The sequence below is a fragment of the Pseudochaenichthys georgianus genome, chromosome 9 (assembly GCF_902827115.2).
Source record: "Pseudochaenichthys georgianus chromosome 9, fPseGeo1.2, whole genome shotgun sequence".
Taxonomy (NCBI): Eukaryota; Metazoa; Chordata; class Actinopteri; order Perciformes; family Channichthyidae; genus Pseudochaenichthys; species Pseudochaenichthys georgianus.
The window spans coordinates 13,832,776-13,848,478 of record NC_047511.1 but is presented as its reverse complement, the minus strand read 5'-3'; the positions used below and the strand labels follow the sequence as shown (position 1 = coordinate 13,848,478).

Here is a 15,703-nt window from a genome sequence, read left to right as displayed (position 1 = left end):
TGCATTACCTGTTAATTTACCCAACACCACCATCTGCTGGTGGAGAATTAATTGTCAGTTTTCAGTTATCAAACTGAACCTGATTTACCGCCATTTCTGAACGGAGCCGAGAGGCCATTACAGGGTGGAGAATCTTCGCTTTAAACACAAACTAGAAGGATACTAATCTGTTATTCAAAAGGGACACTGATTTGGTGAGTCTTGCTGTTAAGGGACCATTCAAATATCTGAGAAAATGGCTGAGAAAACCGCTCTTTTTGAAAGTTTCCTGAGCTGCCATGTGTGTTCAGAGACTTTCAGAGATCCTGTGTCTCTGAGCTGCAACCACAGCTTCTGTTCGAGCTGCCTGCAGAGATTCTGGGAACAAAGTAAGAACAAAAACTGTCCCATTTGTAAGAGAAAGTCCACAAAAGACGAACTGGCAGTGAATTTAACTCTGAAGGAGCTGGCTGACTCCTTTGATGAGAGGCAGACAAACGGTTCACCTGAGACAGAAAAAGGAAAGGAGGAAGAGGAGGTGGTGTGTAGTAAACATCCAGAAGTCCCTTATTGGTTCTGTAAGGATGAAGATAGAGCTGTGTGTCCTGTCTGTGAGTTTTCTCTCCACCACAGTCACAAGGTGGTTCCTGTAGAACAAGCAGTCAGTGAGCTGAAGGACCTGCTGAAATCTGACTTAGAGTCTCTGCAGGACAAGAGGGACAAATACAAACGAGTGGAGAAAACTTACAATGAAGTGACTCAAGTGTCCAAGAAGCAGCTGCTGTCCACAGAGAGGCAGATCAGAGCAGAGTTCAACAAGCTCCATCAGTTCCTGAAAGAGGAAGAGGAGTCCAGACTGGCAGCTCTGAAGGAGGAAGAGGAGCAGAAGGGGAAGACTATCATCAGAGAGATGAAGAGCATTCAGGAGCACCTCTCCTCTCTGTCACACAGTATCTCTGCTGTTGAAGACGAGCTGCAGAAACACAACGGGCCCTTCCTCAGCAGTTACAAAGCCACTCAGAGCAGAGTCCAGAGCTCACTGTCAGACCCACAGCTGCTCTCCGGAGCACTGACAGATGTGGCCAAACACCTGGGCAACCTGTCCTTCAGAGTCTGGGAGAAGATGAAGGACCAGGTCCACTTCAGTCCTGTCATTCTGGACCCAAACACTGCAAGCTGCTGGCTCTCTCTGTCTGATGATCTGAGCAGTGTGAGACGTGGAGACACACCTCAGCAGCTTCCTGATAATCCAGAGAGATTCACGAAGTATGCTGATGTTCTGGGCTCTGAGGGCTTCAGCTCAGGGAAACACAGCTGGGAGGTGGAGGTGGGGGAGCATCCTGTCTGGAATATAGGTTTGACTAAAGAGTCAGCTGACAGGAAGGGAAATACATTCGTCTCATCAGAATATGGAATCTGGTGTTTATCACATCGCAGTGGAAAATACTCTAATGGTGACGGTGAGACTGTCAGAGTGGAGAAGAATCTCCAGAGGATCAGAGTCCAGCTGGACTATGACAGGGGGGAGGTGTCCTTCTACGACCCTGAGGACATGACGCCCATCTGCACTCACAGAGACACTTTCACTGAGAAACTCTTCCCATGGTTCAGTATTGGAAAAGCTGGTGATGCTAAAACTGCTGATGTCAAAATCTGTCCAACTGAGAATCCTCTGAGATGCTCAGGTAGTGTGGTGAGGTCTGAGTGATTTATCATTTTGTTTAAGTGGTGTTTTGTCAGTTAAAAATAATTCTAGTTGTTTAAAGATGTCAATACTGCAGTTTGAAAGTTGAAAAACATTCAGAGATCCAGGTTACAGAAATAAATAAGCCCTTTTCTCTTTCAGAGGATAACATAATGTAACACATTGACTTCTTTTATACAATTAAATAGCAAATTCAGAATGACACACTACAGCATAAAGTTAGAATTAAGAAAATGGTGTTTGTAATGTAAATATGTTGAAAAACGGGTTCATTTAAAGCACTTGTTCCCATTAATATTTCTAGAGATGAGAAATAACCATACGTACGTACTAACTGTACGTTTGATCTTTATGTGTAAATCATTTAAACACAAAGCCTTTTCTTTACTTCTTATTTTTGAATTTCCCAATTATTTAATAGCTCTCTCTAAACGGTATTATCCCAGAGACTACTATAATCCTGATACGTTAACATCAGTGTTTGACACATGTTGTGTGTAGTGCAGCTGTGTATTATTCATCTGTTTAGCATGTGTGACTGTTGACCGTCAGACATTTAATATATTATTTCAGTTTTGTAATAACTTTTGTGGTAATGTTTATATTTTTCTTCAAGGTTAGATCAGAGGATCACAAAATTGCAAGAAAAAAAACCAAAATGTTCTTTTAGAAATAGTTTGGATTAGTTAAGCAAAAACCAATAAAGTGAATCATTAAGTTAATAAATGTTGATATTGTTTGTTGATAAGTATCAGAAAATATATAAATAAAAACCTCAAATTTGAGCAAATGTTTGGATTATTTTCTTGATAAATGATTTTAACGATGAACAGTTGTTTAAATTGGTATGGATATGGATGACAAATGCTGACAAAGCCCTGACTAAGTCTTTAAGTTGTGGATCTAGAAATGTTTGGCCCATTTTAAAACTAACCACTAACATTAATCGTGTCTTTATCTTTGAATAGCAGCATTTATTTCACCATTATTGAACATTTATCAATGTGTTTGTTACTAGCCATTAGACGTGAATCTTGTTCTCTACGTGGTCAGGAAGAAACATTAATGGCTTCTGTCCCGAGTTACTTACTAAATATCAAAGCTGAAACAGATTCACTTTTCTATTTAAATGATCATTTTATTGATAACACCTTAACACATTGCCTTGAAGTTATAGAAACACGTGTAAGAGAACAGAGCAATAATCAGAAGAGTCAGGGAACTAGGGGTTAATATTATTGTACAGAAGAAAGTGGCAAAAAGAGACAAAGGGAAATCAGAAAGGGCCAACTGCAGAGAAATGATGGAGTTAGGATGGAAACAGAGGGAATGGGAGAAAGGGAGAGAGCCCTGAGGAAGAGGAGCCGGCTCCGTGTTGTCAGTGCCACTTGTCTGGAGAAAGAAGATGGCCGAGATTCAGAGAGAAACGGAGGCTCCAGTTTATCTCAGTAACGCTTCACGCGAAACAAACCGCTGTCAGGAAGGCAGCAGAGAGTAGTGATTGTACTTTATGTGTGTATCGCTTTTTTTCACATTAGCTTTAATCATTCAAACAACATCATGATATCAACGTTTTTACATTTATTTAGTTAAAAATGTAAAACATGTCTGTGATAAAAAGTCTTTTGATACAATGCGATACAAGGGGAAATTGTCATGTATCAACATCATGATGTAATCAGAACGGGTGTTTAGGACATAATTGTGCAGCCCTGATCAATCATTAAATGGTGAGCTTCTCCTTGTTCGACAGAGATGAAGCCCTTTGTGTTTCTCAGATACGTCAAAGGCAGCCCTTCTGCACTGACAACACAGAGCCCCATAGGAAAGCATGCAAACTCATTTGCATAACATCCTCATCTTCACGGTCAACATCCTCATGGTGCCACAATCATTAACATCCTGATCAACTTCACAATATCATTTTGAGACAAAAATAGTTATATGCACTTAAAAAGCTGAGAAAATAGACAGAGAAAGGTTGAGTACGTATACCAGCATTCAGGAGAAAATGAGAAACCAAATATAAAGCAAAACAGCAAGTGTCCTGTTGACAGTCATGCAAAAAAAATGCCAGCTACGATGCTAACTAGCTAGCTAGCTGCAGTTGTGAAACTATTATGGTGATCATCAAGGGTAGTAAACACACTATGAAGAAAAAAAGAACACCACCTGTGTACTGTACGCTGCCATCTCCTTTTTTTGGAAGGGGGTGGGGGAGTCTGCTCAGCACGACCACGCATCGAACACCTGCGGGTAACCTTTGACCTTTTACTTTTAGTACAGGGTCAACTTAACACTGTTACTTTATGAGACACCATTTTATAACTACTAATCGGTTGACCTTGATAAAAAAAACATCCTTCCTTTGATAAAAGCTTCATCCCCTAAATAAGGAGCGATGATGGGACAAAATACAATCCTGTATTATATGAGATTTAAAGAGCTAGATGCTAATGACCTAAGTGGAAGACAACGGTGGGCACCATAAAACAACGGAAATAATGTTAAAGACTACTTCAATCAAAGGTTGTAGAGGAAAAAAGCAGGAAAATAATAAATCACACCATGTTGGTCGTTACAAAAAAACAAAACACATGCAGGATGCAAATTGGGTGTACAGTACTATCCCTTTAAAAACTGTGTGTTTTACACGGAGCAGTTTCCCTTTAAACAACGACAGACAGTACTTGCACGAATGCATGAGCTGTAAAATAGGAGGAAAAAAAACAGTACAAATATCCACTTAAAATAAATAAATAAATAGAAACCTGAGGACTATTCACCAAACCGACTGCCCGGTCTCTTTTATATCTTGGTCTGACCAATAGGAGCGAGACAAACGTGAAGGCAGCCAATGGTGGACAAGCGAAGTACAGAGGAGCTTATCGCAAGAAAGAAACCCAACAAAAACGGTTTTCAGTGTTGCAAACTCAATCGGATAAATCCTGCCACCGCTGGCACAAGCACTTCATATCATAGAAAGCTGATAAAAACCCAATACATGAAAAAAAAAACATAAAATTCACAAGATAAAAAGTCCACATCTGAAGGCAGGGGACTGATATGTCCTCCGAAATAACGCCTTCTCTTTCCATCCTGACACAACACAAACCTCAAATATATAATCTATAGACTTGTAAAGAACACACGCACGCACACGCACACACACGTTCTGTACATGCTGGCAGACACACCCATAGGACGGCTCTGAATGAGGAACCAGACCACAGAAGAAGAAGCCCAAGGCTTGTGATCTAATGCTATGGCGTAAAACTCACTTGTAGAAGCTTTAAACGCACACTTTTGAGTCTTCATTACTGATGTGTAAGTGTTGAGAGTTACTGGAAGTGAGAAAGGTCTATCCTCCACTTTTGTTATTTTGATTGTTAAAAGAGGAACCGGCTGTTGTGTTTTCAGCAAAGCACAGAGATTTCAGCGTTAAAAATATCTTGACTTTTAAGAAAAACACTTTATGCTTCAAGCGGATATTCAGCTGTTGCCTAGCAAAGTCTCAATCGAAAATGTTTTAGATTTTGTCTGGATTATTATTGTGTGAGAAAGGGCAGCATGTCACTCCAACTGTAGCAAAAATAGTGCTCAGTTTCATGCGTTTACAATAACTAACTTTGAAGTCAGTATGATATATTACACTTGTTATCATGAGCCCCCAAAAATATGTAAAAGAAAGTCTAAATATAGTTAAAAATAAATGAATCATTTTTGGTTCCTATCTGCTTTATTATCTGGATGCTTTTCTCACAGAACATGTGGAAGTTGTCATAAGGTAACACTAATTAAGTCTGTATGTCCTTTCATAGATTTAACATCTTGTACTATTAAGAACATTCTAATGATTCTCATGATGGCAGCAGTACAAAACCACAAAGGGAACATTCTTGCTTCCAGAAAACATGTATTCTTTTTTGAGACCTGGGTAAAACTCCTATTGCGTGCGTTTTTGTATGTTTGAATTTTTTTGAGACAGAAGACACTGAGCTTAGATAACGCATTCTACGGTGGTTGCAGCGAGGGAAACACCAGATTCCTCAACTGTCATTACATCTCGCACTGTGCATGGGCTCTCCTTTTGCACTTTCACACTTTCATAAAGACTCAACATTCACACATCGGACCCACCTCTTCCAAAAAAAAGAACTGTTTGGGCGCAGAATCATAGCTAACATACAAGAAGCAAATGACCAAAAACTGCCAATATCATTTTCCACTTAATAGCCACAATAAAAAACAGCCACTGTTAATATAGGGGAAAAACATGCTTCCTTAAAAAGATAAGAGAAAAAACAAAAAACCCTTCGACTCTAAAAACCACTGGCATCAGAAATGTTGAATTATACAAATTACATATACAATTGCAACTGTGTGATAATAATAATAATAATTTAGTAATGATAATAATAGATTTGACTTAAAACTTTACATAACGTATTCCAGTGCAGTTTTTATGTCACACAAGTGTAGATTCACAGGAGGACAAGAGGGTTGATATAAAGAAGAAGGAACACCCCCCCCCCCCCCCAACACCCAGTGTGGTGAGGGATGTCGAGTTGTCGTTTGATAGTTGTCAGAAGATGTTGTAGGACAGGTGACAAGCAAAGGGGAGAGTAGTAGTAGAATAAAAAGAAGAAGAGATGCATGCTGGGGGTTGAGGCTGGGTGTCCAGTGAAGGGGGGTTTGTTGATGAGGGGCCTTTCCCCAAGCCGACACTGGACTTGTTCTTTCGTCCCCTCCTCGTCCTCCTGCTGATCACTCCTGACAGACAAGGATATGGCATTCCACCCTGAAAAACAAAACCGCATTATTAATGTATGACTGAGATCAGATCTTCATAATGAAAGGAATAGTTCGACGTTTTGAGATATTGGCTTATTTGGTTCCGTGCCAAATGTTTCTATGGATTACTGAATTAATGCTGATGATGTCATCCCCCTTATTAACGCAACACATTCAAGTATTGATCAGTTTCTTCCGCTTAAAGAGGCCCTATTATTCTTTGTAGGGTTTTCTCTTTCCTGTAGTGTGTTATATAGCTTTTTGTGCATGTAAATGGTCTGCAAAGGATCAAATCCGGCCAGCTAACCAATCAGAGCAGACTGGGCTCTGGTTTCAGACAGAGGGTGAAATGAGGTGCTGCAGCAAGAGCTTTTTGAACTTTAAAGGATGGAGTAATGTAACAGTAGAGACACAAAATGCTATGCAGAATGTTTAACACTTGATTTATTTTCACTGCAGTTTTTGAACAAATTGCTGAAAGGTTTATTTATACGAATTGGACAATGTTTGTTGGTTTGAATTTCAATTATAAATATTTAAAAACAAGTCTGACCGGAATCATACACAACTTAAGGATGTCAAGCAGTATGGCTACAGAATCAGCTTAATGCTACAATCAAAAAAAGACTAAATAAATGCAGTTGATGAAACACCACACAGTACATGAGGAGCAGAAGCAAAAGTAAATTCATGGAAGCATCTTAAAGGTTTCCTATCATGCAAAAAACACGTTTTGATGTCTTTTATACAGAAATGTGTCCCCGGTGTGTCAGGGAACTCACAACGTGGCAGAAGATAAAACCCTGTCTCTTTTCCTCCTTACCCAAATCTCTAAAAACAGGGGTACAACGGAGCTGATCCAGATTTGCTGCAGTCATGACGACATTACTAAAATGTGTGCTGGCATCAGAAACGTCGCTATCAGAAGCAATGCGCGACGTGTTTTGGAAGTAATATGGTCTTTGTTTACATTAGCAAGTAACGCTGTACTGGAGAGAGTATGTGTACAAAAGCAGGATATAAAAAAAGGAACTCGCCTTGTGGTGAACCCGCAAGAGAAAAAGCATTTGAGCTCCATACTGTTTCAGAAATAATCCTTGATGTGGTTTGGAACATGATATTGCGTTTAGCTGAGTATCTCGTGGAATTCTCCTGAAAGGCTAAGCTCCACCCCCTCTTTTTTTTTTTTTTTAAACCAAAGACCCAGAATCAGCACTTCTCTAACAGGGCTGAAATAGAGGGATATGAGGCATGGCAAGAATGGGTGATCTGTTTGGTATTTTGAGCAAAACACTTCATAGCCTTTTTTTAAATAGATGTTATATAAACATAGTATAATAGGAGACCTTTAACCCTCCTGTTGTCTTCGGGTCAAATCTGACCGATTTTCTACTTTCATCAATCATAACTTTTTTGTTTTACATTCGATTGCATTAAGGCTTTATGATATCCTTCACAGTAGACATTTGAACATATAAAATGGCTGATCACCACTTTATTTGAATTTTGGATGATTTAGTCAACTTTGTAAAACCCATGGTGTTCCCGGAAAAGGAATTAGTAACCATCCGCAGTTTCTCATGTATACCAGTAGTCTGATACAATATTTACAGTTTGAAAGGGTGTTAAAAGAAATTTGGTGATGATTAATGTTTGTTGTGTTAATGTAATAGCAGTTAAAACAGGACCGGTCAAATTTGACAGCGAACACCACAGTAATGCAGACAATGTGCACAATAATATACTGTTGTCTTTGCTGTATTAATGTGATCACTCAAAGTATGTCATTCCCTCAAAGTACACAGTAAAGGTTCCTTTCCAAAGAACAAGAGTATGTGCGTTACATCTCCTGCCGTCAGCGTTTCGCTCATACCTCACTGAAGTGGCGCAGCCGGGGCGCCCGAGCAGTGGAAGTGGATGTTCTGCCACTTGCTGTCTCTGCGATGCCAGACGCGAGTTTCCTCTGACTGGCTGGACCGCGGCCAACCCTGGTTGTCCACAAACTGAGTCAGGCGGATGTAAGCGATGCAGGCCGCGTCCTCGCCGATCATGTGGACGTGGGGGTTGAGGATGGTGGTGTGGATGGGCTTGCTGTTCTTCGCCAAAACTGAAAAGAGGACAAAAACAATGTCAGGTGAAAGAATAAGCGGTCTGGAAGTTCAATTAACTTTGTAAATTGTTTTTCATTTGAGTGGATGTGGGAGTCTTGTGGGATTTTTTTTTTAGGCTGGAGCTTTGAATGTTTTATCTTCTTTCATTTTTTCTATTTGACCCATTTTTGATCTAATGTGGTCTATTTGTGACACCAGAAACCGGCAATAAGGCAAATGTCGACATGAAAGAAGACATTTTTCTTTCAGAGCCCCAATTTGTGAGACGTGAGACGTGTAAACTAACATTAGAATTACACATGGACCAGATAAATAGGTAGAAAGAACTGATTTTAAAAAGAAAAAGACAATTATCACCAAATCTATCAATCTTACGGTTTTCAAAGTAGAATCTATGGAAATCCATGCCCTCTACCAGGTTGCCCAGCGCCTCCGGCTCAAAGGAAGTGAGTCCCGGGTCACAGATCTTACTGAAGAGGAAGGAGAGAGGCATGTTAATGACGGCACACATTCATTTTAAACTATGCATTTTACCCACACACAAAAAACGCAGACTCACGCATATGCCTCAAAGTCTCCATTGTTGATTGCTTCAATCAGCTGCTCGGTGATCTTGATAATTTCCTGTTTGCGTACTGCAGAGGAAAAACAGACACAGACAATATATAGAATCAGAGGCTATCGCAACAGTTGGACGAATCGAGGCGCAGTTATTCTGGGTTTCACGACAACCCATGTGCGCAGGCAACGGCAGTTAGAACCCCAACATCTTGCTTTATGTGAAACAACTCAAAATAAAGTTTCAACTTCTCTGGTCATTATTGTAATGAGCTGGAAATGTATGCTTCTTAGTGAACTTGCTTTAAATTTCATTTTTTTGTACAACCATCTGGGAAAAATGCACTGAATGCACTCGATTAGTTGGGTAATACAAATAACATCAAACATACACGAGTCTCTCATGTGATCCTGATGGACCGTCACAAACACCACAAACAATGTCACCTGTGTATTAGGGTACATCACCACTATTCAAAAGCAACCAAACGATGCATACATCTGCGTGCAGAATGCCTACTGAAGATTATGTTAATAGAAGCAAAAATCACACACATCCAGAGGGTCCAACTTCTAACCTGAAGAGCAGTTTACCACACGTACTGTACGATGTACCACACGTACCACACGTACCACACGTACTGTACGATGTACCACACGTACCACACGTACCACACGTACTGTACGATGTACCACACGTACCACACGTACTGTACGATGTACCACACGTACCACACGTACTGTACGATGTACCACACGTACCACACGTACCACACGTACTGTACGATGTACCACACGTACCACACGTACTGTACGATGTATGCTGTGCTCCAAAAGCAGAACACACTGGCTGTTACACACGCTTGCTCACGCACAGGCCTGCAGTGAGTGGATGTCATTCGGTTAGGACCCGTGATTGGCAAATATGTGTAAGGTCGGTACTCACTCTGGGAAGAAGACAGGGGAGGGCTGGAGGGGGATTGGGGGGGATGTGGGGAGGTGGTGTGTGCGTTTAGAGGGGTGGGCCTGGCGCTAGGCACCGGTGCAGCGTCAGAATTGAGCGCAGGGGCCGCCGGCGCCGCCCTGCGAACGCTGCTTACCAGGTCAGTGAGCCGAGACACTGAGGGCCGGCAATGCAGGAAGGATGGGTGGAAGGTGGTGGAGTAAATAAATAGATTAGAGAACACAAAGGGATGAAGAAATACAAATATTCTCTTATTTGTATATTTTTGTAACATTTTCTGCACTATACTTCTGCTGCTGTATGTCCCCGTTACAGGATACAAAGGAATTCTGATATTGAGGTAACTATACATTCAATGACATTATCTACATTACTAATTATAACAGGTTTTTTGCACTACAAAGTCCTTACAGAAGAGGTTTAGAGGTCCGGTGGTTTTCATTAAAACCAAAGTTTTATATATTTTCATTTATCCGAAAGCCTTTAATTTGTATACGATTATTAATCATTTCCAGGTATCCTTCAAATATGTAAAACATTTAATGGATGCACAACTACGCAATTATAATATTTAAAAAAAAAAAAGAACATTCAATTTGACTTTTATTTGGGCTATAATCCAATTCATCCATACTGAAGTGCTAAATCTGGTATAAACCATGTATAAAAAGGGAATTATAATTATTTTATCGATATATTTTGGATTCTGCAGTTATGGGTGGTTTTAAAATGTAATAGCTTTATAGTGCCAACTTAAAATGTTTGACAATAAAGAAAAACTGCACAAATCTTATAGGGATTTTTAAAGATGCAGAAAAAACTAGGGATGCAGATCAAATAAAACACTACGTTGATCTTAAAAATAAGCAGTTTGACTTATTTTCCAACATGACATAAAAGACGGAATCGATCCATCTTCGCAGGCATTGACCGAGGAAGTGTGAATCCCGATTTATGTTTGATCTCCTCTATTTTCTCTTCCAGCGGTCGTCTACAGTACTCTCCATCGTCTACTTACTCTGCATGGGGGTGTGTGGAGGGGAGGGGGCGGAGAGGGCAGCGGGAGGTGGAGTGCAGGATGTCCCTTCCCCGTCGGATGTGGGCCCTGAGCCCCTACGCACTGAGCCCAGCAGGTCAGCAAACTTGGTAGTAGCTGAGTTTAGGATGGGAGGAAGGGAGGAACATGGGAGAACGTTGATGGCATGATGGCCATTAAGATGGAAAACAAAGCTGGCCACACAGATGTTGAAGGGAACACAGAACAAAAGTCATGCTTGGAAATGTCTGACAAACAAAGACCCAGATAGTCATGGAGCAGTGTTGTGTTGCTATGCCACGTGCGCCCATGAGAACGAGACTATGAGTTATTCTACAAACATGTTGCATTGGCAGACAGGGGGCGAGTAGAAATACTACAAAGCCTCTCGCGGTTATCCAGAATGGCCTTCACTATTTATGTTGTTATTGGATGTGTTAGACTGTCAACAAGTAGTATGGTGCCGACTAAGAACACTGTAATGCACCGTTTAAGTCAGGGTACTAAAGGGGGAATTAGTGGTGCTAAATGGTAGCACATGTATGCTTTTAATACATGGATTAAATACACACAAGGGAGGTTTTAGTCAAGTGGAACTGTGTGTGTGTGTGTGTGTGTGTGTGTGTGTGTGTGTGTGTGTGTGTGTGTGTGTGTGTGTGTGTGTGTGTGTGTGTGTGTGACAGGCTGCATTTGGAGGGGGCCATGCTGACTTACAGAACACAGCAGCTGAGGAGCCCTGAGAGCTATCGGGCTGGGAGCTCGTGCTGGACTGCGCCTTAAGCGAGCTGTTGTCTAAGCTCTTTCCTGATGGCGTGCACACAAACAGACACACATATGAGGAACAGTGAGGAATGATGGGAAGGGCAGAGCGAGCGTGAGATGACATGGTGGGGGGGGGGGGGGGCAAATAAATACAAGATGATAAAACCCAGTCGAACTCTTTTCTTTTAATATGAAAATACAGCTACCTCAAAAAGAAGTGTTCTATGGGTTTGTGTGCATGTCAATGGTCTGCAAAGGCTAAAATCACAACGATCCCTCCAGAGGGAGTTTCTCTCCCACACACTCCCCTCCTTGCCTGAAACGCCTCGATTGGACTCCTTTGTTTACTTCTGCATCAAAATGACATCACTATGTAACACTTGCGCTCAAACACGTATTTAAAAGGCTAAGGGGCAGGACATCTCAAAGCGGTTGGCCAATCACAAGAGAGGGCTCTGGTTTCAGATGTTATAATCTCTTTAAGACAACTTGTGCTTTAAAAGTGTTCATTCAGACATCTGTGATCTACAGCATGGACGGATAGTTGACAGAGACATATAAAAGAAAAACAAGCATTGTTTGCAAGATATATAAGACACAGTACTCAAAAGAAAGTAGGACTTCTCTTGCTCTTGAGTTCACAGTGAAAGCTGGGGTACACGAGGAGTGACCAGTCTGACAACTCTGGCAGTGGACAGTAGGAAGTCCAACGAATACAAAAAAACACAACATCTGTGTCGAAAGAAGAAAAGCGAAAGAAAAGGTCATGATCTTGATGTGATTTTATGATCTAGTTGACTCAGTCTCTCACTGTTTTGTTGGGTTATTAAAGACAACAAGGGGGACACTTTAAGAACCACTGCTTTATTGGAAGTCTGGCTCGTGAACAGAGGATGGATGATGACAATGGTGTTGGCCATGATAATGAGGGAATGTTACTCATTACCCCTTGGCATGGAGGGAAACGCAACACATTAACACTTTGGAAAAAGTGGATGGCACGATACTGGAGGAGAGTATTTTTCCATGGTACCACCAATTTTGGACCAACACAAAGAATTTTAAATGTCTTACTTTCAGAAACCAAACCTAGACAATAGGAAATAAAATAAACGATTCGACTCAAAGGAGAACTGCAGGATTAGCAATTGAACTGCAAGTTATTCTAACTGACGTGAAACCTGCACACAACAAAACTGTAGATTAACGACCCACAACAAGCAACCCCCAGAAAACTCTCCATGGCATGTTCTCTACTGTAAACCTTTGAGAGCAACAGAGCACATATGTGTTTGAATGCTCCGAGAGCCAGCACAGGAGTTGGGTTACAAACCAGCTGTCCAGCACTCGCTGACCTGACAAGATCCTACACAGGCTGACATGAAACAAACTGTCCCACGAACCAAACACGACTTCCTCACACACACTCACCTGGCTCTTGTAGTTTTCGCTAACCGTGCTATCTGCGGCCTCGTCTCTTAAGAGTCTTAAAACTGCTGTGTGAGACTAATGCTATCCAAGGGTGGCACAAGCAGAGCGGTGTGTTTTTAACCCGCACTCTCCCTTTCCTGCCACCAGGGCTACATTTAGACACCTCCCCCCTTTAGCCCCGACCCACCTCCCAAGGTGCCCTTGCCCTCTCCTGTCAGAGGGACAGGGCGGTGGGACTCCAATTTGAGACCTTGGATCGGAAGTAAGTATGGTAGGGGGAGCATACTTTTGACAGTGTGCAAAGGGAAATTACAGCAGAGCCTGAGGGAATAAAAGGATTTTCAGTTGACCCAATGCTACTGTGGGCTACATTGCTCTTATCACCAGACTTTACAACCAGCACAGCCCCTAGTAGCAGGGTGGGAATTTCACGACGGCCACGACGGCATGAAAAAAAATGCAATTCACGGCCAAAGTGGCCTTTGTGCCCCTGTCAAAAATTCCAGTGTAAATAACGCCAGTGAAGTTAGACTAGTGCGCGCAGTAGTATAGTCCCGTGCCTGTGGATCAGAGCGATTGCTCTGCTATGATTGTTCCGTCAGACATGCCGTGTAAACAACGCGAGTGAAGTCATATTAGTGTGCACAGTCCCGCTGTTATTGTTCCGTCAGACATGCTTGTAGGTGCCCGACAGCCTCCTCCTCAGCCGCGGGAGCAAGAGAAGCACAGGTAAGCAAGCGGACCGAGCTGTTTTGATATGATGTGGTAGTATTTGAAAGGACTTAACATTTACGTGTTTATAGAAAGTACTATTGATAGGTAATTACCATTGTATTAGCCTATTTAAAGTCGACTCGTTAGTACATTTTGTCATGAAAACTAGCGATAGCTAGCTAGCTAGTTTGGATAGCGCTAACGTCTTCCCTTCAAGGGGTCTACATCTAGTGTTGCTTCTACAAGCTAGCAGATAGCTGTCACCTTTGAATCTAGTATTTTTCTTGCTAAGCGGTTTTGATATAATACATGACTGACTTATGTGGTTTATGGCTGAACTTAACGTATACGTTTAAGAAACACTATTGCTATTCATTCAGCCATTTGTAAAACGACTGCCGTTGACGTTAGTGCTACACTTTTCCGTCATGTTGATTGACTAGCGATAGCTGGTGAGCTATCATCACTAGTTAGGAGTATACGTCTCTCTTTGAAGGAATTGTAGGGGTTACTTTTGGAATCCTTCTCATATGATTTTCTGGGCTTTTTGAACTAAAATTCTGACATTTCTGTGAGATGATGCATAATGTTTCAGTTTATCCTATAGTTAAGTTGTGGGTTTTTGCTGGCATCATGTGGGTGATTCAAACTCTGAAATAGCAGCTTGATTCACACTTGATCAAATGTAAAACAGCGCTGATGTAATCCAAGTATTTAGAATACGGTAATTAGATGGAGTAATGTAACTGAATATGTTACAAATGACATTTTAGAGCATGTATTCTGTAACTGAATACATTTTAAAAGTACAACCAGTAAAACCAGCGTAATTTAACCAAACGGCCTTTGTGCCCTGTCATGTGGCCTTTGTGCCCTTGAAAAAAATGTGAACGGGAAGGCCAAATGGCCTTGCCCCTAAAATTACGAAATTCCAAGCCTGCCTAGTAGACCCCCCCCCCCCCCTCCTCTACACACACCACAACACAGACTATAACACCCCTTGCTGCTAAATACCAATCATCTATGTGCAATATGTGCTATATGTGCAATATATATGCAGTTAAGAACTGTGTAATGTATAACTGGCTGCTAAATCCTTAGAACCGTTAAAAGGTGTGTTTTTTGCATTTTGTATTTTGTAAATTGTAACTTGCTGCTGTTAAATACCATCAAACTATGTGCTATATGTGCAATATATACATGATATACATATGCCACCAATAACTGTAATATATACCTGGCTTCTAAATCCTAATAACTGTTACAGGATTTGTATTTTGAAAAGTATTTTTTTTACTTTAATTTTTTTTATTATATTTTTTATTATATCATAACTTAGTACTTTTTTTAACATATGTAACATTAAGCTGTCTGTGGCTCTTTCCTGCTGTAACGATGCAAATGTCCCCTCTGTGGGACTAATACAGGTATTCTGATTCTGATTGTAATATTTATCGAAATAAAATATAAAAAGAACAAAATGGACAACGTTCGAAGTAAGAATACAATGTTGACAGTTTCATTTGTTAGATCCCAAGAGACTTGTGCTTAAGACGAGGCTTTGTTTAACACCTTAAAGCCAGTCCAGCTGATCGTGCTGTTCTCTTTCTCCTGGAGCATTTAAGGAATGTTATCTTATCCCTCATTCT

The 15,703-nt window shown here is 41.0% G+C and overlaps 2 protein-coding genes across 15 annotated transcripts in view; one reads left to right on the top strand and one right to left on the bottom strand.

Moving 5' to 3' along the window:
• The first annotated feature begins 73 nt into the window (after nucleotides 1-73).
• LOC117452279 (zinc-binding protein A33-like) lies at nucleotides 74-2,406 on the top strand. The gene has a single exon (XM_034090800.2). It carries the CDS (start codon nucleotides 236-238, stop codon nucleotides 1,685-1,687), a length of 1,452 nt encoding a protein of 483 aa, XP_033946691.1. The 5' UTR covers nucleotides 74-235; the 3' UTR covers nucleotides 1,688-2,406.
• Nucleotides 2,407-2,807: 401 nt separating this feature from the next.
• Nucleotides 2,808-15,703, bottom strand: part of camk2b1 (calcium/calmodulin-dependent protein kinase (CaM kinase) II beta 1) — a 79,904-nt gene continuing 67,008 nt past the window's right edge. For 10 of the 14 annotated variants that reach the window (XM_034090790.2, XM_034090793.2, XM_034090797.2 and 7 more), the window contains 4 exons: nucleotides 9,149-9,224; nucleotides 8,965-9,059; nucleotides 8,352-8,585; nucleotides 2,808-6,485 (listed from right to left, as the gene is read on the bottom strand). In XM_034090790.2, the coding sequence (XP_033946681.1) occupies nucleotides 8,353-8,585; nucleotides 8,965-9,059; nucleotides 9,149-9,224 (404 nt within the window). In that variant the 3' untranslated portion in view covers nucleotides 2,808-6,485; nucleotide 8,352. Of the gene's footprint in view, nucleotides 6,486-8,351; nucleotides 8,586-8,964; nucleotides 9,060-9,148; nucleotides 9,225-10,093; nucleotides 10,268-11,129; nucleotides 11,265-11,861; nucleotides 11,952-15,703 lie in introns of all 14 variants that reach the window. The other 4 variants (XM_034090782.2, XM_034090788.2, XM_034090789.2 and 1 more) reach the window with 1 other exon arrangement.